Here is a 24,729-nt window from a genome sequence, read left to right on the forward strand (position 1 = left end):
TCAAACCCAACCACTTAATTCCATTTCGGCAACTTCTAGAAGCGTATTTTTATTTCTAGAAATCAGCTCTTCGAAAACAAACCACCCTTGGAGATGAATGTCTTGATTCTGATAAATATAATTTGGCTATAAATGAGTGTACTTGTGTTATCTTTCAGTAAATGCATACATAAATGTAACCAACTGGCGACCTCTGTCGCTTCGTGCGCTCCTTTACGACCCATTCGACAAGCCTAATAGACGATGGCATCTGCTCATGGCATGAGTAATTTCGCGGCTTCAATAATCCTCCTGGCGGTCGATCAAACCTGACTCTCATTGACCGTGAAAACTACTTAACACATATTACGCAAAGGTCACTTTGGAAATCGTTTTCCCAAAGGATTCACCCTGCGTGACTGCCATATCAAGCTCTAGCTGCGATGGAAGTCGAGAGCCATCAATCCCCTAGGCCAAGTCAGTTTTTCGCCGCGAGTCTGGCATTACGCTGCATGAATGTGCAGTCGCTTGGAAGATCTTACACTATAGGTTCCAGCTCCCCAGGGACTACCGCCTCTGGCCTCAGACAGACCAGACTGTAGATCGAAGGTGGTCTTATATCCGAGAGGGACATACACCATGCCGTGATGGACTAGAGTTGACATGGCTGCAATTGCAGTCGTCTCTTGGCCCCCACCCTGGGTTGCAGTCCCGATGAATAGGCCTGCATACTTGCCCCAATAACCCCCGGACGACCATTGATGACTAGTAGCATCCCAAAATGCCTTCCATTGGGCAGGAAAATTTCCAAAACGCGTAGGTATCCCAAATAAAAATGCGTCATACTGCTCGAGCGCTGTTGCCTCGGCGATTGGATATTCGGATTTGGGCCCTGCCCGCATCTTGACTAGAACATCTGCGGGCAGTGTCTCTGCTATCCTGTACATGAGAGCTCAATATGTATTTGCTATCTTGGGTACCGCTACTGACTGGAAAATATCAGCCTTGATTCCGACTTTTTGTAAACCGATCTGCTCGGCTTCGGCCAGCTTTTGCAGGTGGCCGTAGAGAGAATACTAGTAGACGTGTTAATACAGCCTCGACGCTTGGTTCAGACTTAAATTCTTTGTGGATGGGAGAAAGAGGGGACGGGGAATTTAGAAAAGCACAATTGTGTGTCCATACATACAAAGACGATTGCAACCCGTGGTGCCATAACGATGTCGTATTCTTTGTAATTCAGGGACTTTCTCAGAGTTCCGGTCTCTGGTTGAGGAAGGGTGTAGGACTGATATACTTTCGGAGGCAACCCTGCCATCTAATCCTGAACTATAATACTTACGCCGATCTGTCGTCAATTTTCTGCATCAAGACGAGTAAGCAGCCTGACTCAGTCTTCATCAGCAAGTTAGCAAGCACTCGTAAAAGTCGCATGCTATTCTCAGGGATATCATTAAAGTTATAAGATAGTCGTGGGACACCAGTGGATTCTTCTTCTATCATCAGGAGACCTTCAGGTTAGGAAATCATTATCAATCTAAGGTAGCAACCATGTCACAGTCAGAGATACATATCATAGGTGTTCTGCATCCCAGGGCCGGTAAAATGGATCGGGTGAGTTTAGATGACTTTAACATGCGAGCAGAATTCTCTAAACTAGAAATCTATATTATTGACATGAGTTTGATTTACTAGTTGATTGAACTATTGACCGAGACTGCACAGCGGATCGAGGCCAGCGAGCACGACATTACTCGATTCAGCATAACTCGTGAGGTCGACAAGAAGACGACTGAACCAACCAACACGCTGGTGTTGATAGAGACGTACGATATCTCTGCCAAATACTCTTTTCCCGGGGTTGTATATTCTCGCTAACTTCTGCCAGATATAAGTCTCGAGCGACCTTTGAACGCCATTTCCAGGCACCGCAGTATGCCGAATTCCAAGAAGTCCTGAAGCGCGAAGACATTATCGACTTTAGCGACCCAAATGAAGCAGAGATCAGGACTGTCAGATATGTGTCCGGGCACTGGTAGCGGCCTTTCATTCTGACAGAGTATTCTGGCCATGTAGCTTCTCGCAGGAGGTCCTTGGAGGGTCCTTTGCTCGCATCGAGACTGACTTCACTGATTAAGGGGCCAAACATTGTCGAGAACCGAAGTTTTTGAAGCCGGCGCAGGATAAAGATCATCGGTGCTATGCAGATCTTATGATGAGGCTCTACAAACTGTTCTACCGTGAGAAAATCGAGGCTCCCCAATCGTCATCGAGCTATATAGAATGAAAGACGGTTCTTACGGGTTAGTTGCCATTGACTTCAGGAGTGCGTTCGTCTCCGAATGTATATAGCCGAATCATGATGTCATCGTGCCTTATATCGTATCTGCCAGGGATTACAAGATAAATCTTTCTCAAATAGAACGAACAAAATGCTAGGCCCGCCGCCAGCGGCGCCACTAAGGCAGTGTCGATCGGATATATCCGCCGCAATCCTTTGGAGTAGGCGGGCTACTTGATTTATACCCCTGGGTTTCCCAGATTAGGAAAGCGAGCTAAGCATGTGTTCATGTGAATCCTCCCTAAATCTTCTACCCGTATTACATCGAATTGAAGTGCGCCTAGTAGTACATTTCTATCTCTGCACGCTTCCAAATAGTGGGGCTCGCTTCGAGAAGCGATCAAAAACGAAAAGTTGCCCCAAATGGGCAGAGCGGCTTTCGCTTTATTTACGATGTATTGGTCTCCCTTGCTTGCATCTCTGCGATGCGAACCCGATCGAGCAGTGCGTTGTGCTCGTCCCTTGATCCTCCGCGTTTCCGAACTTCTGTTTCCCAAGCGCCGTTCAGCTGGCAAGTGCTTGAAGCTTAAAACATGTCTTACGACCCAGAAACTCGCATTTTGCCCTGGCATGAGCCTCCGTATCGCAGGTTGGATATTATTCCTTCCGTTCAGAACCCATTTCTCAGTGAAAACTTGTATCGTCCAAGTGGCCCATGACTCGAGTGCTTTACAGGTTGGAAGGGCGAGATTCAGAGCGTGACAAGAGTAACCCATAATGGCAGGCAATATATGTGAACTAAACGCTACAGATGGAGCAGGATCACAAGTCCTCGAACTGAAGCAGTATGAACCACCCGAATGAGGTCGCCGGTTTACCAGAAACTTGTCTGAAGCCCCGAACCTCCTACTTTGGACCTCTCAGAACCGCACGGGTTCAATATCCTCGCCCCGTTTAGTTTACAATCCCGCACAATCAGGTACACAAAGATAAGTGCGTGATGATTAAACATACTCCCCATGTGTGCCTTCCGTAGCCTTTGCCACGTGTTACATACCAGTTGGAGTATGCAATACTAAGTATTTATCGGTCCGGGCAGTAAGTTCGTCCTAAATGAGAAATTTTATTAGGAGGCATCCATTCTTGCAAATTCAGGCGAACTTCCATTCGCCATGGCGATCTACACATCGCGCAGTGCTTTACATAGACTAATCTTGGACAGGGTGAAACCTACCATTCTGAAGGCACTTCTCCCTATGCTATAGCTCCTGTTGCGTAGCTGTATATAGCGGTTCTACGATCCGACCGTAAGGTCTCCAGAACTCCGGAGAAATCTATTCGCTTCATGCCTGTCCAGACGTGCACATCCAAGGAATAGAGAAATTTGGCCTCCGTACTCATCGACCACACAGGACCAGATTTTTGGGTTCCACTGGTGGGATGAACAACGTGTTTAGACTGACAGATTCATCATCACGATGAATAGGTCTCGGAAATAGTGATTTATGACAAGATCTTTCCATGACGAAGTGAGATTAGCTTTGTTATGAACGATTAGAGCTACATCAATCAGCGTTGTACAACCTTGCTTCTGATACTTGCGATACCCCTATCACGTGCTTTCCCTACCACCTCAATTCCGACTTTCATCGGCCTTCAGGTCCTGCATAGCCTGAAGGCGCGCGTCCTGGGACGCGACACAATCATACTTGTCGAACTTCCGAATTGGGACATTGGCATTATACATCTCGTCGATCTCCTCGAGGGTGCGCCTGTTGGTCTCGGGGACGAAGAACCACGTGAACACGGTGATGAGCACATTGCTCGCGACCCAGATGTAGCCGTACTGGGCGCCCCAGTTCAGCGCGGTCGGGTTGATGAAGTACGGGATCGTGAAGGTAATGGACCAGCCGCACAGGTACGTGATAGCGGCCGCGGTGCCGAATGTGTGGCCGCGCAGGCGCTGCGTGGGGATTTCGCCGGCCACTTGCCATGCGAAGGGCCCGGTTGTTGCAGATGCGAAGAATAGGTAGATGCAGCACATGGCGATGATGACGCGGCCACTGAGCTGGTCGATGCCCCGGATGCTGTATGGGAGGGCGAGCCCCAGCATGCACAGTGCTTGCACGATGCCGCCGAACATGAGGATATGGCGTTTGCCGATCTTGCCCGTGAATAGGGGTGTGAGTGCCACGCCGGCGATGCCGCAGCACACGAGGATGATGACGTCGCGGAACGGCTCCGTGTCCCCCGACAGCATGAAGAAGTAGACGCCGTACTGCGTGATGAAGGGTACGCCGGATGCGGCGGCGAAGAGGCCCAGGCCGACGCTGGTGCATGTCCGCTTTAGATTGGGTATGCGGATCAATTCGTGGTAGCTGATGGTTTTGGCGATCTCGCGGTCGACTTCCAGGGACTGTGTGATTTCGGCGATTTCTTCTTTGACCTGAAGATCGGTGTAGCATGAGTCTCTTAGGAAACGTAAAGCTTTTTGGGCCTCGATGTGCTTGCTTTGAGAAGCCAGGTATCGTGGCGTTTCTGGAAGGAAGAACAAGGCTGCTCCGAGAAGAACTGGGATGACGTATAAGACTCCCAGAGGGATCCTGTAGGAGGCCCGGGTCAAGATCTTGGCTGTAGCATTGTTGACGATGACGCCAATCAGAGTGCCGAAGGAGATCCAGAACTGGAAGAACGTATAGCTGAGGGATCGCAGATTTGACGGCATGGTTTCTTGCATGTACAGCTGCGAACAGACTAAGAGGAACCCGTTGGCTACCCCTAGGAGTGTTCGACCACTGTAGAGACCGCCAAGGTTGATTGCTGTCATTTGAATAGTGGTGCTGACCACAATGAGTATGAGCCCGACCAGCAGGCCTCCCTTTCGACCTATCTTATCGCACACCCAGCCTGAAATCAATGTCGAGAAGAACATTCCAAGCGAGACCAGGCTGCCCATAAGCTGCTGTACGACGGTGGAGATTCCCATCCCACCAGGAAGTGTGGGGTCTTTGTATCCAAAGTCGAGAAGAAATCCGGGCATCGCTTGGAAGCCATTGACCATCCCTTTAGCATGGTTAGTGTGGTCAACAAGAATAACTAATGGTTTTCGCCCCCGAATTTGGGTTCAATGGATATTGTTAAACATACCTTGATCTAGTCCATACTCGAATGCAGCCATATTTAAGAGGAGGCAAAGTGCGATGCCCTTTTTGTTCTCCCAGTAAGAGTCGCGGGTGATCTTGAGGTTCGGGGAGTTGGCATCTCTAGCCAGACTTTGATCGTTGACCTCAGCATGGTCAACGTGAGTACCCTCCGGTTTATCAGAGTCATGCATCTCAGCAAATGTATGTAGCAATATGGGAATCGATTTCTCGCGTAATTGACGAAAGATTTGTCTCAGCCCATCGAAGAGAAATGTGGTGTGATGAAATCCTCAGAGTGAGCTCGCAGGGTGTATTTGAGCTTTCCAAAACACCGAGTGAAAGCAAAGTCGAGGTACGTTGTGGGGGAGGACGAACGAGGCTAGATCTCCCCACAAGCCCCTGCTGCATTGTCTTGGAGCAACCATGTCCAGACCACATTCCCCAGATCTTGGCAGTCCCCACCTCGATGACCTCCCTGATGGACTGCATCGGCCATTCTTTTATACCCATGGGAAGTGGTCGACTCCTGAAGGTCATTGGGGATGTTGAAAACAAGCTCGGTGACAAGATCGATCGATTGATGTGGTCGGTAAATTACGGAGAAGTAGAAAAGCTGCGCCAACAGCTTCAATGATCCAATGAGTCTGGTTGGTGCCCAAATAGTACCAACAGGGTGAAGCTGGGCATGTTGAATAGACTCTGGTCAATTCAGCGATCAGACAGCTGCCGGGTTGCACAAGCATGGGAGTGCGACATCCCCCTGGCCAAATTAGCCGCTGATAGCCACACACTTTAGCACCAGCAGCATCTAGTCCAGCGCGTGCAGATACGAAGCATAGCTGGAGAATCTTGCCGCTAAAACCATTTCGAATTGTGAGCCTAAGGTGCAGTCTGCGATATCTTGCCCAATATTAGGATCTTTCTGTGCTAGCCTATGCATGACGCATGACTCTTGCAGCGACTATTCTCCAGTTCGGGGTGGAAATGCAGAAGTTCCGACTTTCGATGGACCCTAAATTATATTCTAGCTTAGCATAACGTGTGAAGGAGGTATGATGCACTATGCGAGATAGTATAGGTTGGAATGGACGATCGCTACATTCTCATATCTCTTAGGTATGACAATCGGCGAAAGTGCTACCGCAGAACCGGAATTGCGGCTCTTGGCTACCATCTAATTAGTCACCAATGCCAGTTCACCTAGTACAATACATTCCACAAAGTCATCATCCATTTTCACAACCTCTCATTACTATACCAAGCACCATCCATATCCTTAATGCAGCCATTCAATGGTAAGGTCCCGGAAAGCTTTGAACACATCAGCGATTAGGATTTCGACGAGTCTCCAGATGAAGGGCAAATCTTTGCAATCGTGACTCGATAAGCGATGAGCATTCCCAGACCCAGTCTCGACAGAGATACGTGTAGAACCCAATAGCGTCTAAACAGAAAGCTCCACGTGGACGTTGAAAGACGTCTTGTTCATCCAACTCGTTCATGATGCCAGTAAATATTCGCGCTACTGCCACTGCAAGAGCATGGTCATCCTTGTTGATATAAGTTGAACTTGAAGGATTGAGGACACCGTTCCCATGAAGATGTAGCCACCACGCCAGCAAAAGCGCTAAAGTCTGTTAATCAAAAATCGGTCGACTTGATGTTTTGATTGTGTACATACCACTTTCATACATAGCAGCTAGTGCTTGAGGTCCAAATTCGAGGCCTCTCGTCTTTCTCAAGTTCCGGGCTCCCATTTTGGCTCGTACTAGCCACGAGTTTGCTGCGTATTTTATGACCTTCAAAGCTTGAGTATAGTTCTTGCACCGTGGTATCTCAAGCCCACAGTTGGGGTTCTCCGCGATTCTCCTCAAAGTCACAAGCTCGTCGCCAACGTATAGATGACAGTAAGCGGAACAGAGCATTGACAAACAATCATTCAACAATGGATCATCAAGTCTTGTCAGGCTTTGTTCAGCTCGTGGGTGCTTCCTCCACAAACCCTCCCATATCGACAGTGCTTGCTCACCCCGGGAAATGTATGAAGAGTCGGACTCATAAATGTCGAGACTCAATCTTTCTCTCGTGCAGATGCCACAGAGTTGCCCACTAATCAATGCCAGGAGGGTGAAGGCGCTGATTCTTCCGCAAGCTTCCGGGATTTGTCCAAGGTGCAGTCCTTTGGCAAGAGACCATAGGTCTACAGAATGATTGCTGAGACTGTTTCGATGTATTGCTTTCCATTCAGTCTCCGAAGTTGTGTGCCAGGTGGTCTCGTCGCTCGGGCAGAGGATTGGCTCAGGTATCGGTGGTAATACAGTCAATGTTACAGGGTCAAGGCTGTAGCATGTCGCAGAAACCACGAACATCCAACAAACTACCCTATGAGAGCATTATCAGTGTTATGAGACTATAATAAGGTTCAACAGGGCCTTGCTAAACAGTGATTGGCATACCGTGTACAGCTTTCAAGGAAAATCCACCTCTCCCAACTTTGGACAGCTTGCACCCGCAGCGCTCGGTTTGCTTCCATTGTCCGCCCCATCATCTTGCCAAGAGTGAGCAGAATGCCAGAAGATGTGGTAATATTATGGGTTTTCTGAGGGAAGAACGTACCATGTGTGTTGCGAAAAGGTGCTTCTGTGCCTGGAAGAAAAGATCATGGCTTCCGCTGGTGACGCCATACTGTGCACAGAGTAGTGTGGCTTGGGCCGCCCAGAGATTGAACGAAGAATCTTGCTGTTCAAGACAGTCCTTTTCGTGCTGAAGGGTCATGATAAATAAACTTTTCATGGCTGCACTCTTGATCACTTACCTGAGCGAGTAACAAACATGAAGCCTCGTAGGCGGATCGAGCAAATTCAGTCTCAGAAAGATGAACGGCACCAATAGCCAGCATAATCAAGACAAGAGCGGCTAAATTGTAGGAATTAGCTTCTTTACCGTAAGAATATCTCTACAAGCGTGACGTACGATGTTCAGTTGATATACTGAAAGAGGCATAGTGGACGAAGGGGGCGTGTGGATCGAAATGTTGGAAATACGCGATCATACATCGCAAGGTGCGAGAAAGACTGGGTTTGTGGAAGTTGGACAGAGTTCCATCCACATCAGAAATTAACAATTTCGCATGAAACACTTCAAGTTCGTTGGAAGTGATTTGAATAGCACAATTTGGGTTGCCATTGCTTTTTTGACCAGCATCATTTGGTGGGTGACTTATTTCCAGTGGTGCGATACTATCCGGAAGCTCGGGAAGGCCTATCGTAGGAGCAATTTCTGGAACCGGTGATGAAGCTACTGTGAGGACCGGTGGATTGTAAGAGAACTGGCAGAGTAAGATGTCTTCGAGGAAGGATTCATCGTCAAACTGGAGATTTTCGAAATCGATCATGCTATCACCCACTGGGTTCGGGATCTGGGAGCCAAGTGAAGTAGCGGCGATATGTGCACAGGCTGCATCTGGGGTTGCCATAGAGATATCTTCCAAATCACTTCTTTGTTGTGCCGGATTGGAAGGAGCATTGTATTTGAGAATAGTAAAACCTTGTTGCTCCAGAGGTGAATACTGGCCATTTGGTGACTCGACAGGGATAGTTCTTGATCGACCTTCTACATAATCTGTAGCAGCTGGAGATGGAAATTGAACCTGTATTAGACCCATTTGTGACTCGTGGCTGTTGTCATTTGACGTGATATCAGCGACGGAAGGAACGCAGGGCAGAGCATTCCTGGCTCTGACCACATCGTGGTCACGGGATTCAAAACTCTACCAACATCATCTTAGTCTAGGCAGTAAATAGGTATTAGAACAATTGGAGTAATACCTCAACCGGTGAGACACCGGTGGTGTTTGTTCTTCGACCTTGATAGGCCGCACATGTCCTCTGATGGCGGAGAAGGACATCATGTCGACCATAACTCGAACCACATGCTGTGCAAGTGTGCGGTTTTCTATTGTCATCTAGTAGACATAAGCTTTTCGAGGCCAAGTGGTAGCGAACTTCAGGGCTCTTACGAGTCATCGAGTGACGATCTAGGTGCTCTGCACGCAAGAAAGCCTTCTGACATCGACGACAGACATGAGGTCGTTTTCTCGTAATACTAGGGGTTGCAGCCTCGCTGAGAGGAGACATGTTCGACATACATCAACGCATGCGCACAACTTAGATACGGTACAACCACTGGATCACTTTGTGCCAGTAGGTATCATAGTATGTGCGCACTTACAAGCCTGACGTTGCAGTAGTGGTCGTGTTGGGCTCCCCCGCAATATCGGGAACCCCGCACATCGCCAGCTTTCAGCCTTGGGAGTTTCGAACGTAACAAAAATTGATTATTAGTGGGGAAGCAGGTACTAGACAGAAACATCTCGCCCCTCCTTGTCTCTTGGTCTGGGTGACTTAGCAAAGCCGAAAAAGGATCGAGGTACCAGGTACCACCCGTACCGACAGTGGATGGGTTGTGGGGTAGTTTTCCAACTAGATATAACCCACTTTTTGCAGATGTGGGGGATGGAAGAATCGACTGCTCCAAGCCAACTCTGGACTGTTTGTTGGCGGTTCGGGATGTGGTACGCCTTAGAGTTTTGGATACAATCTTTATGACTTAGCCTTAGCCTTTGAGTGCCGAGATACCACTTTCACGAAAATTCTAGAGCCTCCCAGACGGAACCCAACAAGTTCTTTCAGCTATTCAGTCAGCATGGGTTCGATCGGTGCTTCAGACGCGATCAACGTGATCATTGTCGGCGGCGGGATTGGAGGTGCATCATGTGCGATCGCTTGTGCGAGGCAAGGAATGAATGTCACTCTCTTGGATCAGGCAGTAGAATTGCTACCAATCGGAGATTCGATTGGCTTTGGCTCCAACTCTTCAAAGTTGTTCAAGCGTTGGGGCCTGTACGAAGACATGTGGGCGGTCTCGAGTCGCGCGGATAACACAATCATGCGCAATTGGGATGGCGAGATCATCACTGAAGATAGACACTTGGCAACAGCTGAGGCCAAGTATGGTTATCGTGGCTTGTTAGGCCACCGAGGCAACTACCACAGGATACTGGTTGACCACGCGGTCAGAAATGGAGTGCAGTTGCGACTTGGTCAAAAGATCGAGCGCTACGATGCAAGCAAGCCAAGCGTATTCCTTCCTAGTGGAGAAGAACTCGTGGCCGATGTAGTCATCGCCGCGGACGGGGTGAAAAGTCCTGGGCGCACGGCAGTGCTGGGATTTGAGGACGCACCAATCCACAGTGGCTACGCGGTATGGCGCGCATATGGCACAACAGATATATTCCAAGGGGACCCTTTGGTCCAAGAGTTTCTGGAAAAAGGTGTGTCCTCAACAATTTTGTGAAACACTGACGCTGATATTGCTCTTAGACTGTGTCAACCTTTGGATCGGTCCAGATCTTCACGGTTTCGTGACCACTGTTCGGGGAGGATCTGAGATAAATGCAGTCCTTACCCACAAGGACGTAGCAAATATCGATGAGGGTTGGCAGTTTCCTGGAGATCGACAGGAGATTCTAGAAACGATTCGAGACTGGGACCCTGCGTTCGTCCGGGTATGGGAGAAGATTCAAAACATTGTTGATTGGAAGCTCGTCTACCGTCCATGCTTAGACAGATGGGTTTCTGATTCCGGTCTCGTTGCGGTTCTCGGCGATGCTGCGCATCCTTTCTTACCTACGTCTACGCAAGGGGCGAGTCAAGCTGTGGAGGACGCTGCAACCATCGCGCTATGTTTAGCAAAGGCAGGGAAACATCAGGTTCCACTCGCCCTACAGGCTTACTTTGAATTTCGATACAACCATGTTAAGGCCGCTCAGCAGATTGGTATCACCCAACGAGATAAATGGCACAACTTACACGATAAGACGAGCAAGAAGATGGTGAAGGATTTGGATACCTCCAAGGGTGTACTAGACAGCTATACATTATGGGGTCATGATGCTGAGAAAGTGGTCGTTGATGGTTGGGATACTGTTTCGGAACAACTTAGAGTGGAACTTGCGGCAAGGTGAAAGATACATAATTTGAAGGCTTTCAAAATGTACACTGTATTTATGCACCAGACTCAAATTCACGAGCATTACAACAACGATTCCTTTCAAGCCCATAAACAGCTCTGTCTACCCTTCAATCGGAAGTCTGCCTGGTAGTGTTGTGACTGAGTGTATCCATTTTAGTTACACGCAGCCCCGGAGAGTCCAGACTAAAGCACCCAAGAACTCAGTATACTTACTAGCATCTTCAAGCGTACTTGAAAACAGTACGGTGGAATTGTCTCCGATCCCTAAACTCGAACAACCGATGCAGAAGCACCGAGGATTCGCAATTACCCCACATTTGGAGATTTTCGGTTGTTCCTGTACCCCTATTGGCCCCCACCCCCGCAACACCCAACGCTATGCCTAGAATGAATACTCAAAGCATACTAGGGTGAGTGGCATCTTCGGTAGTATCAGCCTCGACCGTATGGTGGGTTCATATTATGGACATCGTACGTTTTCTGATTCTAGATACCTAGCAAAGCACCTCAGGTAGCCCATCATATCCACAGATTTTACTCAACCAACAACGTGCGTAAACCGACCCAGAAAAAGACAACCATGGCAGAAATCCCGGAAAGAGTGCTAGTCGAGATTCTCAGCCCGCGAGCAAAGGAAGGAGGTAAAGGCGAGATCGTCTCGACGTTCAGAACCATCTGGGCAACATCCAATGAAGCAGCAAAGTCCAGCGATCTGCCACCCTCGTTAGGATTGAGAGTCTTCAGCAATGTGAAGACACACCCGGAAGAGGCAGGGTTGTTCTTGTTCTGGAGGTCGATGGAACATCATGACAGTCTAGCAGAAACACCAGGGTTTGCGCCGGCCGCCAAGTTGTTTGGTGAGAAGGTCGTGCCGGGCCTTGAGAACCCTCTCGATCCGATTTATCTATGGACGCGGCAGGGAGAGGTTGCGCTACAGGAGGCGACGTGTTGTGAAGGTCAGCAACTTTGAAAGTAGTTCTAGTTTCACTCATGGCGGCTAACTCTGCGTTTAGTGATCGAGATTCAGACTCCTGGTTCTGAGGATGTTGATAGTCTCGACAAGAAGCTTGCCACGTCGCTTGAAAACCTGAGCCTTGGAGGAGACTTTGTTGGTTATTTCTATGGTCCAAGGAACAATGACGCAACCAAGGCTGTCGTTGTAACAAAGTGGACATCAAAATCGGTCATCAACGATAGTTCGTGCGCCCAGAAGATGGAGCAGGCTCTATTGGGTGTCTTTGGTCAGGGCTCATCCATTGAAAAGCGCAAGCAGATTTATGCGTGAATAGAGGTAGCAGGATGCTCATAGAATTTCCGCAAGTAGTCAATCTCGAACTTCTATACACACTAAGAGAGCGAATTTCCAAGTATGAAGCTAGATGGAGGCTAGTTCACATTCTAACATTACCGTAAAGGTCCTGAATCTAAAGAATCGACTGATTCTCAACCCAGCCTGGTTCAGTAGTTTTTCGTACTCTTCATATGACCTCTCCTTGCCTCCAAACAGCGAAAATGTGCTCCAAGTCATTGTATTGGCCATATCCGCGAGAGCAGACTGACTCTCAGGAATGTTTTCCGAGGGCGGAGAGGTCGACGAAGCTGATGCAATTACGGGACTCGCGACAAAGACCTCGTTGATCACCATTTTGGATGCTGGTGTTTGGCCCATAGTCGTTGCCAGGTTCGACAGGATTTTCAAGACATCTTCGTCGGAATATTCGTGGCTGAAGAAGGTGGTAGTCAGGACATCTGATCTATCAGGATGGGGAGTTGCAGATCTTGCTAAACTTACAGGACCCCTCGTAGATACCAGACATCGCCCTTGCTGGCATTAGGCTTGAAATAGTCCTGTTCAACATAAGTTATTCTCCCGTCTTGTTCTCTAGCTTTTAGTTCGCTTGGAAGAGCCTACACTGGGTCAGTAACTTTTGTATTCACAGCCTTAGAACAACAATACCTTTTTGACGCTTTCAACAACAGGTCCAAAGTCCTGAAATACCCAGTTGAGATCGGGATATAGTTTCATCACATCGATTCCGCTGTCTCCAGGTCCACAGCCCACATCGACCACAGTCGATTTACCAAGTTCTGCCCAGGGGTAATCTGTCAGAAGCGCTCTTCGTGTCAATTGCTAAGCACGTGGTCAGTATAGCACATCCCTCAAAGACAGTGCTGGCTTACATTGAGCCATCCCACAATACCATCGTTGGCCAAAGTGACCATTTCTGAATTGTTTGGATCCGAAAAATACTCCAGGAAAGTCTTTCCGTCCTTCGAGACTTCTCTGACAAATGGAGCCGTCTGTTCTGTGAAACTGTGCTTGGTGTCTGGTCGGGAGAGGTCGTTTGGTATACCGATAGCAGACTTCGCACCTAGGTTTGTGCTGATGACTGTCAGAATGGGATGGCCAAATGTCCTCTAAATCTGTCCACATACATGAATGCGAGGAAAGAGCGAGCTCCCAATGACCCCGCAAGCCCTATACTATGCCGAGAGTGTTTGAAGACGTCTTTCGACACTTCTTGGAAGATGAACTCTCCTGTTAACACGCGCATGATCTTTCCTACCCAGCATCTCAGTCAAAAGGCGACTCAAATGGTAACAGCTTGAGTCTGAGTACCTAACTTATGCTCATTTGTGTCCAATCTGGTCGCAAGGTCATGGAGGGACGCTTCTCCACCCAGCTCGGTGAGCGCATCTGCCACATTCAGAGCTACCGCAGTGCTCAAAGCAGCAACTTTGTATGGTGCGAGGCCTAACTCAACCAGCTTGAAGTGTGTAGGTGTGATCAGAGCCTCGACGGCTTTGAGATCAAGCCGAATTTTCTCGATCAGGCGAAAAGCTTCAGGCGATGGCAGCGAACCCGTGTCGTCTAGTCCGCTATATGGTGTGGCGTCCCATAGATAAGGCGGGGCGCCATTTGATTGCGAGAGCTTGGTGTCTAGCTGGCGTAGATACTGTGCAAGGGTATCACCCAGTGTTGTAAGCATTGACATCCTGTGGTTGCTGTACTCGACTGTTTCTGCAGGAGAGACCAATGTAGGAAGGGTCGTGAGTACTCGACCGAGCTCACTGCTGAATGCTCGTTTGACTTAACTTTGTCGACCGAGAGCACTGCAACAGACTTGGTATCAATCTGATAGACACACAAGCCACTGGCTGTTGGTTGACAGAGGAGAGTGGCCAATCAAATCAAGCGGGCTCTTGTAGACATATTCCCCCACATCCTCAAAAGTAGCTTGTGGGGTCGCTGGACCAAAGTGTTTCCCCCAACATCTCTTTAGTTTCGACTCCCCAAACACCATGCACCATCTAGCGAATGACACCGTGGGGCTAGGCAAGGATTTCCGACGTTGACAACCGTGGCTTGGGTGCTCATTGCATCCTTATCGTCGAGTGGAAGGCTTTTGTATGTCAGAAGCAGTTGATGCGGCTAGGCATACCTTAAAAGTCTCCAACCCTCGCGGGAAATATTGTGAGATTTAGCAAAAGCATAGATCTCGAAATTCTGTCTTCGTCGACGTAATCTCTGCAATGGCATCTGAGCAACTGCCTTCCACGATGAAGGCGTTCGTACTGGAACAATTTGGCCAGCCCTATCAACTCCGCGAGGTTCCTCTGCCAGAAATCGAGCACCAGGATGATATTTTGATTCGTGTCGAGGCCGGCTCGTATTGCCATACTGATGCTGTGGTGGCCGCCGGCACCATGCACCCCCCATCATTACCGCACATTGGATGCCACGAGTACGCCGGGACGGTTGTGGCACTCCCACAAGGAAAATCGTCAATCTATGGGCTGATCGTTGGAACCCAGGTGGCAGTCTCAGGGCGTGGCTATCATGTTTGCGAGAAGTGCCAGGAATGTCGAAACCCTTCTGGTCCGGTTCCAGATGAGCCAGGATTTTCAGTATACTGTCCTTGGACCCATGGTGGTCTTGGCGTTCATGGACCAGGAGGATTTCGGGAATACGCAGTAGTCGATTCAAAACAAGTACTGCCGATTCCGGGTTCAATGACTGCTGTGGAGGTCGCACCATTGATGTGTGCTGGGCTTACGATATTTGCCGCCCTCAAGAAGTGCAATCTTAAGCCTGGACAACGTGTTGGATTCATCGGCTGTGGAGGAGGGCTAGGACATCTCGGTCTCCAGTTTGCAACTAAAATGGGTTTGAAGGCCGTCGGTGTCGATAGCTCTCCCGGAGCCTTGCAATTTGCGCGGGACCTGGGGACTGGTGCATATATTGTGAACGCGGCAGAAACAAAGGCCGAGGACGTTCGCCAACAGTTAGGCCAGGAGGACAAAGCTGAACATATCTCGGAAATGGGCCTTGATGCAGTCTTGATTTTGACCGACAGTCAACAATCATTCACTTATGGTGTAGATCTGCTCCGCAACGGCGGACTGGCAATTGTTGTATCATTTCCGCCAGAAGGATTCCAAGTGTCAGCAGCGGATTTGGTATTCCGCAGGATAAGGCTGGAGGGAACGCTAATAGGTTCAAACAAAGCCATGAAGGAAATGCTGGAGTTTTGCGTGGAGCACGGTGTCAAGGCGCGGGTCAAGACTTACTCATTCTTGCGGTTAAATCAGCTTGTTGAGGCATATCACTCTGGAGTTTCTGGGAAGCTGGTAGTAGATTTCCAGAAAAATGATTGAGCAGATACCGTCATCCAAGGTTAGAGTAGCACATTGCGAAGTGGAGAGGGACCCTGAGGGAAAACAGTTTGGAGATTAGTGGTTGTAGTAAGCAGCCTCCTCATGATTATCTCGCCCTTATGAAGCTGAAAAGACTGAGCTTCCTAGCCATCATAAGATATATACCGAAGCCCGGCTACGCCTGTGCATCAATACTAACGTACAAAGCCATTCGCGAAATCCTCATTACCCATCCTGGACTCAGCTAAGCCGAATCCTTTGTCAGGAGGCTTTTTACCCTAGCCTCGATACGCTCGCCAAGTTTAGTATCAACTTTGCTGAATAGTTCTATACCGCAGACATGTCAGTGCATGGGTTTGAGAGAGCAGGAATTGTACACGTCATGTGGCATAGGGAATGACTTACCGAACACCTTCTCTCTCAGCCAGTCTCTCTGAACGCCTGCAATGTTCTCTGCAATATTGCTAACAAATCTATCCTGCTCTTCTTTGCTGAGAACGTCGTTCCACAAAGCACGTGGTTGCTTGAAATCTTCTTCTGTGACTTGGCTGGTGAATACGACTGGGCCTTGAAGAACTTCTTCCGTCGGCTTGTACTCGGATGTGGCATTGTCGTGGAACGTGGTGGGTAGGATGCTGGAATGGACATAATTGGGATCTGAGCCGTAATTGGCGCCAAAGGTCATCAGACCATCTCGTTCGGTGGGAATGTAGATGGGCACTTTAGCGGCATTAGTGGGAAGCTGCTGGTAATTGACTCCCAACCTGTAACGTGCTGCATCTGGGTATGAGAACATTCGAGCCTGTAACATGGGATCGGCAGAAGGTTCGATACCGGGCACCATGGTTGAAGGAGAAAATGCAGCTTGTTCAATCTCTGCGAAGTAATTTTTTGGTGTCTGGTTGAAGACTAGTTTGCCGACTGGTCTTAGAGGATAGAGCGCATGAGGCAAGACTTTGGTCATGTCGAAGATGTTCACAGGGCAGCGAGCCAGGTCTTCAGGGTGAATTGTTTGGATAGAAACCGTGTATGATGGACCGTTTCCAGCTTCAATTGCGTTGTACAAGTCTAGTATCAACGCATCCGGGTTTGTGCCAGCAAGTTTGGTTGCTTCATCGGCTGACAAATTCTTCACGCCACCATCAGCATGATAGTGAATCCGCACGTAGTGAAAACTGCCGTCTTTCTTGGTCCATTTGTAGGTATGTCCAGAATAGCCATTGATATGTCGGAGGGAAGCTGGAGTTCCTCGATCTCCAAACAGAAACATCAAGGCATGCACTGACTCAGGGGCATTGACATGGAAATCCCAAAACATATCTGCATCAACAGAATGTGTGGCTGGATGGCGCTTGTGAGATCGATTCAAAGACGGAAACTTGATGGGATCTCGAACAAAGAATACTGGGATGTTGTTGAACACCCAGTCATTGTTGCCCTCGTTAGTCTTGATCTTAGTCGCCCAACCATGGACATCTCGAATGGTATCAGCAGACCCAGACTCAGGGCCAACGGTTGATATTCTGGTAAGGACTTCAGAGCGCTTCCCGATACCATTTAGAAAATCGGCATCCGTAATATCAGACACATCATGTGTGACTTCGAAGTAGCCTCGTGCTCCAGCAGCTTTGGCATGGACCACTCGTTCTGGAATACGCTCTCGTGCAAAATGTGCAAGAGTCTCGATTAATTGTGTATCTTGCAACAAGACTAGACCACCACCTTGCTTGTTCCTAACCTGGACAGAAGTGTCATTCCGAGGAAGAGGAGCGCCTTCCGCAAGAGTGTACATATGTTCAGGTTGTGAAGCAATCATGATTGCAGACGGGCAGTGGTAGAATTATCAAACTCGGAGGAAATGCTATGGGATTTTGGCTTGCGGTTGTAGGTAGTTCAGACAGAAGAGGAAAACCTTACCTCTTATAACATTACCGCAAAGTCCTTCTGGTTCTGCATTCTGGAGGAACGATATGATCTGAAGTCAAATGGAGTGCCATGTGGTGGATGATTAGTGGCAGAGACTGGCCCTGTTACCCTGTTTTGGACTATCATTCAACCAATAAGGGAGGGCATAATATTTAGCCACAGTGCGCGGAAGAATGTTGAAGGTCAAGTCAGACCATGGAAGTGGCCTTATCTCGGGGCAAATATATCTCAGTGATATTCAAACTGTTTACCAGGAGTGCGTCATCGTCGAGCAGTCTATAGTTTGCCAATCAAATTGCGACGAATGGTGCTTTAGTAAGGCCGTTGTCTCGCTTTGTCAACAGGCGTCGCAAAGTGGCGAATGAGGCTGGGAGAAACTATCGTCGGATAGGGAAATATTTCGGCCGATTGTTTGAGTTGCGACAACGAGGAGAATCGCCATAGAGTACTAACTTCGATCACTAATGAGAAGGGCCACCTGTACAAAATGCACTTCTACTCCCGAAAATGCCGAGGACAATGATCAAGTCGAGCAGAAGTGAGCTTGGGGTTGTGGTTGAATTTGGGTGTGAAATGTGCCAAGAGAAATTCTAGAGGTATGTAAGTACTCCAGCTGCGCACCTCTCGCTCATTTGCATTCACGTGGCACTTGACGCCGCTCGCACAATTACTTAGCATGGATTATCGACGCCTACCCAACCCAATTGACGTCCGGATGCCTCGAGAGTGGCAGGTGTTGTGGTCGGCGTAAGAATAACCACGTGTACGAATAGCAAGGTATTTTATCACGAATTCGTCAACTTTGTCCAGCAGTGATAATAATATGTAATATTCCATTGGGATTATACATCTTTAGTTAGGAAGTGGTAATTATTCTACTCTAGAATTCTCTATATCACAGAAGATGTATTGAGGAAGAGAGAGGAGTTATGTAACTCTTAATTTAGGTGAGGAATTCCGCTACTCGAGGACGGCTATGATTTACAGTAAATTTCATTGTTGGGCCCTTGAATGGGTCGATACGCGGAGGGACGTGGCTCTTCTACGAACATGGGTCGTTCTCAGTTCGACCCTAACAGCGGCTCAGAGAACGTGTTTCTCGACACCTCCCTTCTCACATTCCCATCCCTCCATTTGCTAAACTCTCTTAGACTCAGCACTAGTCTCTAAGTACTTCGCATCGAGCAAGATTAGCTCTCGCTTCTTTACCGGGTTCCCACTCACCCACCCAGCAGCGAAGCGCCGCCCCACTGCGGACATATCATAGGCTTAGCATTTCAACTTGTTCATAATGGTCCCCTCATTGGAATTGCACTGTCCCCACCTAGATAGCCAGCCGAAACACCCTAGCGAGCCCCTTACAGAGGCCACAACTTAAGGGGCTGAGCACTTTAACACTTGAGGCCACAAACGGCTGACATGAATGTGTTTTAGCTCGTTTTCACCTCCAGTTTGAACACTGACAACTTTCGTTGGTGGGATGAATACGAAGTAGGTATGTGCGAAGCACTTCGTATTGTTGCCAGCCCCGTTCGGCAGTTGGAAACACTCGAAGAATTCATGTGGCACTAGCAAAGCGTATCCCCCATAACCTGGCTGAGTTTGCCACGAACACTTGACGACCTCAGGCTGGGGACTAGGAAGCATATACTTCGCATGGCATCGTACCACGCCAAGGTGAATTTACATTATGGAGTACCTCGACCTAATGCTGAGGCGCTTAAGGGTACGTGACATGTCCTTTAGAAATCCTGACAGTCTTTTGGCTTTTATTGTTTCGGTTTAGCGCGTGCTAAGGGCTTAAGTCTGGAAGATTATCTCCTCTATCGGCTTAGTAGTGTTTCTAAAAAGTTTAGTTGCCTTCTACGACTAATTAACTCGTCGTTAGTTGGTCAGAATTTGAAGAAACCGACAAAATGTCAAACCGTAAAAAGAGCCGACACGTCTTTTGTCGTAAACAAAACCAGACATTGGGTCGTGTCCGAAAAGGTCCCTCGATCCCCAGGTACAATCTTACGAGTACAATTTAATGGTAGCATATTTCCGGCGCGTTTTGTCGATCGACAAGCGCTGTTACTCCACAAATGATTGTGGAATACTGAGACAAATTTCAAGCCCCTGACTCTCCTCGGCTTGTACGTCCGGGACTACGGACTACTTCGTGCTGGTAGAATTGTCTCGCCTTCTACTCATGTACATCTCGGCCTCTTACAAAGTATGTCTTCTTCCTTCCATGCACCATGCTATTCATGAGTAACTTCCGCGTTTCTCGCAATGGCTGAAGAGGAGCTGCTGACACGTATGGAAGCCGACCTGGACCGTGACAGTAACAATGGTTCAATTGCCAAGCACGAGGACGATGGATATGCCGCTGCCAATGTCAGTGTCAGTTCCTACGCTATACGAGACGATAACTACGACTCCGAGGACGTGCCTCTCCTTCCTCAATCCGACGACCCCTACTTCGATAATATTCCCCTCCTAACCCTGTCGACAAAAGAGCATTGGATATCCGCATCTCTGGCTCGGCCCACCCAAAAGCTCCGATGGTGCCTCTCTTACCTCAAAACACTGCCATCATATCTATCTGTACATCTGCGATCCCCAGGCCGCCTGCTCAAATCCGCCTTACCAACCTACTGCACACCCAGCCGCATACCACCTCCTCGCCAAGGCCCAACGGCCTACCTGGACTCCCTGCGCGGCTACGCCGCCGTCATCGTTTACATCTTCCACTTATACGATCAGTGGGGCGACCTCTCATGGCGCCGCTTCCCGTTCGTTAGCACCTTCTTCGGCGGTCCTGGTATGGTCAGCGTCTTCTTTGTCATCTCGGGCCATGTGTTGGGCTACGGTTTGTTACTCAGCATGCACAGGAGGGAAGAAGGGCGAATGCTACAAGGTCTCGCCTCCGCCTTGTTTCGGCGGTATTTGCGCCTGTACGGCAGCGTCGTCGTGGCTATGATCCTCACGCTCGTCCTAATGAGGCTGGGTGGTTACAAGGGCGTGTATCTCTACAAACCCTACCACGAAGATATGATTGAACAGCTGAAGGATTGGTTCGTAGACCTCTTCAATTTCTGCAACCCTTTCTCTGGCCAGATCACCGACATCCACAACGACTGGCCTCTCGGCTCCTCCTACTTACCTCAGATGTGGACCATCCCCGTGGAATTCCGGGGTAGTATCTTCTTGTTCGCGTTCTGCGCGGCCATTTGCAAATTGACCGCCAAGGCACGCATGATCGTTATGGGGGTCGTCATTTTCATGGCTTATTGCTGGCAAGCTGCCTACATAGTCGAGTTCACTGGCGGCCTCCTGATAGCGCAGATCTCTCTGGTCCGCGACCCTGAGCGCATTTCGGGACCATCCTCATTGACCGTCCCCATGACCACAAACGCACAACCGGCACCGCGACCGCGACTATCGCTGCTTTCCAAGATGGCCCACACTGCCCTCTTCATCGTCGCCTTCCTTCTCCTCGGAGAAAACGATGCCGGACAAACGCAACTGCGCCTCTGGGGCAGTTTCCCCTGGGTTTATCTGACCAAAATGGTCCCACCCTGGTGGAGAGAGCAGGCAAGATACCTCTTCTGGCTCAGCTGGGGCAGTCTGGGCCTTGTGTATTCGTTGGAGTTCTTCCCGACGCTGCGGCGGCCGCTGGAATGGAGGGTGTCGCACTACATTGGAGATATCTCCTTTGGCGTCTACGCTATGCACGTCCCTGTTGGCATGGGTTTGAGGCTGGAATGCCTGGATTCGTGGCGGAAGGCGTGGGCCGGTGAGGCGAATTGGGGGTATCTGCTGCAGGCATTGGTTATCACCTTCCTTGTGTTGACGGCCGCGGATTACTTCACGCAGTTGGATCGAGCTGTGGTTCGATTAGGGAGGTCATTTCAGCAAAGGGTGTTCACTAAGTGGTAGTATTAGGGTCGAACCGACAACCAACTGCGTATTAGTTCAGCGTCAGTTCGTAAGGGTTCGGACTCAGTCGAGGACTGAACTTTGAAAGTTAATGTATATATAAAAGGGTCTCTTAAACAGCGAAAATCCTCATTTAAATCGAAAGGTATATTCTCTCGACCTCGACCTGGAATACTTTGAATTATAGTAGAGACTTCTCGTAAATAGGCATTTTCACTGCACCAAGAAATTATAGGGATTTAATGGCCTTTCCTAATAGAGTTAGCTTCATCTTGGGTCAACGTTTAAGGTACCAATCGTCTTAGCTAAGGCGTACCCCTAGTTTTTACGCGCAGGTGCAGGGAATCCTCGCCCGAGTAACCCTCGTCCCCGAACGGGGTGAGGTGCGACGAGTGTCCACTTAACTTGGCCTTATGGTGCTCACCTTAGGCGTCGAGGCGTGCCCCAGCCGTGAGTTAGACAGCAAGAACACTTTGCAAGAGTTGTTGGAAATTCATTGTTACAATATTATCTTGAGATGCTCGTCGTATCGCCATGCAGATGTTAATCCTGAGACGGCCGGTTTTCAAGGCCGGTAAAGACATCATCATTGAGCCACCACACTAATAACTTGGTCTCCCGCTTCAGGGTCAAAAGCCTGAACTAATCCGTGCTCTCTCCAAATCGTCACCTTTTGCAGAAAGAAAGCTACGCCAGCAATTTGGAGTGCACCTTGCGATTATACCTCAGTTTCCACTGCATTTGGCTGTTGTATGCCTAGTACAGGTAACAGTACAGCTTGCTCCGTTACAACCTTCTGGTTCTTCAAAGCGTCAAGGTATCTTGCAGCCTCGGCCGAATACTTGCATTTCCTTCTTATTCTCTCGCCATATCTCCAAAAGAGGATCGGGAATGGAAAGCAAGCAATCGCGATGAATGCCGGAACCGCAGACGCCCATTGCACGCCCAGGTTCTTGTACATTCGGGGTGTAAACAGTGGGAAAGCCGCAGCTAGTGTGGCACGTAGGAAGATGTTTGCTGCTGTCACACTAGCAGTATAAATGACATACGAATCGACACTGCAGACGAGAATTCAGTGGGTTAGGACATGAGAACCATGGAAGAGAGTGGAGATAAATGGTAAGACATCCTTTTGCAAACTTACAGATAATTGACACAAGCCTGGAAGAGTAGAATAAAGCCGGCACCAAAAAGGACTCCGGATGAAATCGGTACAAGAGGATGGTATCTTGGATCGGCTGTCGCAGCAAACCACGCCAAGCCGATAATGGCTATGCAACCACCTACAATAGCAGTCGGCAGCCTTGTCTCTGGTGGCGGGAAGCCACCGGTAGCCTCGTATACGCGAACATAACGTTTGTGATCGACAAACATCAAACAAATGCCCACGAGGATGCCCACCAGAATACCATAGAAAGCAAGACCCCCCTGTCCAGCATTCCAGCCGTAGCCTTGCTGATAGACGATGGGATACGCAGCAAAATTGAGGTTAAGAAATGCATAGACAACAGCCATGTACATCTCGAGGATGGAGCATTAGCAAAAAGGCTGCCCTGAGTATAACTGGGAAACGTACCGAAAGAAGCAAAACAATTGGCTCTCGAATCAACAGAGCCCATGGACGGATCATGGAGCGCCTCAGCATGTCATGGAATGATTCCTGATGCTCAATCTCTATGGCGATCGTATAACTCTTGCCCGTCACCTTGGACAGCAGTTGGGCCCTGTTCCTGAGCAGGATTGGGGCATAGGTTTCCGGTACGAAAATAATTCCAAGCATGCAAAGAAAGCCTGCGAAGAGAGCAAGGAAGCCCATCACCCACCGCCAACCTGCTGCTAATCCCAAGTAACCGCCAATACTTGGCCCCCTGCAATTCACCGTTAGCAAATCTCGACAGGTTCAGGCATAGTTTTTCAAAATTTCCCATATGAGTGAATGGCTGTAAACCTCGAAACAGTAGGGCAACTGACAGTGTTGGGCCAAGCCAGGGAGCTACAGCAAAGACCGTCATAACAAGCCCTCTTTCCTTTGGTCCGATCATGTCGACAAGCTGTCCCGCAGGTATCACCAATGCCGGAGCTCCAAATATTCCACAGAACAAGCGAAAGATAAGTAAGGTCTCTATGTTCTGTGCGACGCAACACAATCCTGCCCACAAGGTGTGAACAGCCAAAGTGATCATGACGACGCTCCTCCTACCGATCGCTTCACTTAAAGGTGCAAACAAGAGAGGTCCGAACGCAAATCCAAGCAACATGAAACTTAGCCCAAGCAAGAAAACTTCCCGACTGCAGTTGAACTCCGTCGTCACCTGCTCAGCTACTGCGGTGTAGGCGGAGGATGCTAGGGTGATGCAGAAACACATGAGTCCTCCAATCGTCAAGCTGGTGACCTTGTCCCAGGTACTGTAAGTCTGTGGGTTTTCAGGGTCGTTGTCCAGCCATCTTATGATGAATGGGTCACTCGGTGTACCAGAACCTTGGTAAGAACCCTCCAATATAATGGCAAGATCAGTTATCCGCCGCCGCCAAGGTCTCCAGCGATAGTTTTGTCGCGACCAGTCGGGATTTGGCAGAGCCATCTGGCCGTTGACTTCAGGGTTTCTATCGATGATTGAAGATTGAACGTGCTTGTCCATACTGGAACAATCGGAGAGTACAAGCCTGGCTCATCAAGAGTGTTGCACCTTCCTGTCACACGGGGTGCATTGATCGATACCACATATTCCACAAATCGATTGTGATAAGCAATTTTCAGCACACTGACTTCTTAACCATTTTCAG

General features: G+C 48.9%; 11 protein-coding genes across 11 annotated transcripts; 5 read left to right on the top strand and 6 right to left on the bottom strand.

Annotated features, from left to right (window-relative positions):
• Positions 1-345: 345 nt before the first annotated feature.
• On the bottom strand, positions 346-1,297 carry ALTA7 (Minor allergen Alt a 7; the record flags this gene model as incomplete). Its single annotated transcript, XM_064850479.1, has 4 exons — positions 346-447; positions 522-918; positions 970-1,055; positions 1,169-1,297. The coding sequence occupies 4 exons, from the start codon at positions 1,295-1,297 to the stop codon at positions 346-348; spliced, it is 714 nt and encodes a 237-aa protein (XP_064702548.1).
• Positions 1,298-1,584: 287 nt separating this feature from the next.
• LTR84_006924 (uncharacterized protein) lies at positions 1,585-2,018 on the top strand (the record flags this gene model as incomplete). The annotated part of the gene is made up of 3 exons (XM_064850480.1): positions 1,585-1,593; positions 1,675-1,805; positions 1,868-2,018. The coding sequence occupies 3 exons, from the start codon at positions 1,585-1,587 to the stop codon at positions 2,016-2,018; spliced, it is 291 nt and encodes a 96-aa protein (XP_064702549.1).
• A 1,875-nt stretch (positions 2,019-3,893) lies between these two features.
• Positions 3,894-5,594, bottom strand: LTR84_006925 (uncharacterized protein; the record flags this gene model as incomplete). The annotated part of the gene is made up of 2 exons (XM_064850481.1): positions 3,894-5,323; positions 5,408-5,594. 2 exons carry the CDS (start codon positions 5,592-5,594, stop codon positions 3,894-3,896), a joined length of 1,617 nt encoding a protein of 538 aa, XP_064702550.1.
• A 2,143-nt stretch (positions 5,595-7,737) lies between these two features.
• Positions 7,738-9,067, bottom strand: LTR84_006926 (uncharacterized protein; the record flags this gene model as incomplete). Its single annotated transcript, XM_064850482.1, has 4 exons — positions 7,738-7,785; positions 8,020-8,166; positions 8,219-8,319; positions 8,377-9,067. 4 exons carry the CDS (start codon positions 9,065-9,067, stop codon positions 7,738-7,740), a joined length of 987 nt encoding a protein of 328 aa, XP_064702551.1.
• Positions 9,068-10,107: 1,040 nt separating this feature from the next.
• On the top strand, positions 10,108-11,428 carry LTR84_006927 (uncharacterized protein; the record flags this gene model as incomplete). Its single annotated transcript, XM_064850483.1, has 2 exons — positions 10,108-10,735; positions 10,785-11,428. 2 exons carry the CDS (start codon positions 10,108-10,110, stop codon positions 11,426-11,428), a joined length of 1,272 nt encoding a protein of 423 aa, XP_064702552.1.
• Positions 11,429-12,016: 588 nt separating this feature from the next.
• LTR84_006928 (uncharacterized protein) lies at positions 12,017-12,721 on the top strand (the record flags this gene model as incomplete). Its single annotated transcript, XM_064850484.1, has 2 exons — positions 12,017-12,392; positions 12,450-12,721. The coding sequence occupies 2 exons, from the start codon at positions 12,017-12,019 to the stop codon at positions 12,719-12,721; spliced, it is 648 nt and encodes a 215-aa protein (XP_064702553.1).
• A 90-nt stretch (positions 12,722-12,811) lies between these two features.
• LTR84_006929 (uncharacterized protein) lies at positions 12,812-14,432 on the bottom strand (the record flags this gene model as incomplete). The annotated part of the gene is made up of 6 exons (XM_064850485.1): positions 12,812-13,160; positions 13,229-13,344; positions 13,394-13,567; positions 13,618-13,819; positions 13,873-13,999; positions 14,057-14,432. The coding sequence occupies 6 exons, from the start codon at positions 14,430-14,432 to the stop codon at positions 12,812-12,814; spliced, it is 1,344 nt and encodes a 447-aa protein (XP_064702554.1).
• A 538-nt stretch (positions 14,433-14,970) lies between these two features.
• On the top strand, positions 14,971-16,095 carry LTR84_006930 (uncharacterized protein; the record flags this gene model as incomplete). The annotated part of the gene is made up of 1 exon (XM_064850486.1): positions 14,971-16,095. One exon carries the CDS (start codon positions 14,971-14,973, stop codon positions 16,093-16,095), a length of 1,125 nt encoding a protein of 374 aa, XP_064702555.1.
• A 244-nt stretch (positions 16,096-16,339) lies between these two features.
• LTR84_006931 (uncharacterized protein) lies at positions 16,340-17,911 on the bottom strand (the record flags this gene model as incomplete). Its single annotated transcript, XM_064850487.1, has 2 exons — positions 16,340-16,422; positions 16,501-17,911. 2 exons carry the CDS (start codon positions 17,909-17,911, stop codon positions 16,340-16,342), a joined length of 1,494 nt encoding a protein of 497 aa, XP_064702556.1.
• A 2,384-nt stretch (positions 17,912-20,295) lies between these two features.
• On the top strand, positions 20,296-21,945 carry LTR84_006932 (uncharacterized protein; the record flags this gene model as incomplete). The annotated part of the gene is made up of 1 exon (XM_064850488.1): positions 20,296-21,945. One exon carries the CDS (start codon positions 20,296-20,298, stop codon positions 21,943-21,945), a length of 1,650 nt encoding a protein of 549 aa, XP_064702557.1.
• A 718-nt stretch (positions 21,946-22,663) lies between these two features.
• LTR84_006933 (uncharacterized protein) lies at positions 22,664-23,466 on the bottom strand (the record flags this gene model as incomplete). The annotated part of the gene is made up of 2 exons (XM_064850489.1): positions 22,664-23,003; positions 23,090-23,466. 2 exons carry the CDS (start codon positions 23,464-23,466, stop codon positions 22,664-22,666), a joined length of 717 nt encoding a protein of 238 aa, XP_064702558.1.
• Positions 23,467-24,729: the final 1,263 nt, after the last annotated feature.

Source organism: Exophiala bonariae, assembly GCF_035927105.1.
Source record: "Exophiala bonariae strain CCFEE 5792 chromosome Unknown scaffold_27, whole genome shotgun sequence".
In the NCBI taxonomy this organism is placed as follows: domain Eukaryota; kingdom Fungi; phylum Ascomycota; class Eurotiomycetes; order Chaetothyriales; family Herpotrichiellaceae; genus Exophiala; species Exophiala bonariae.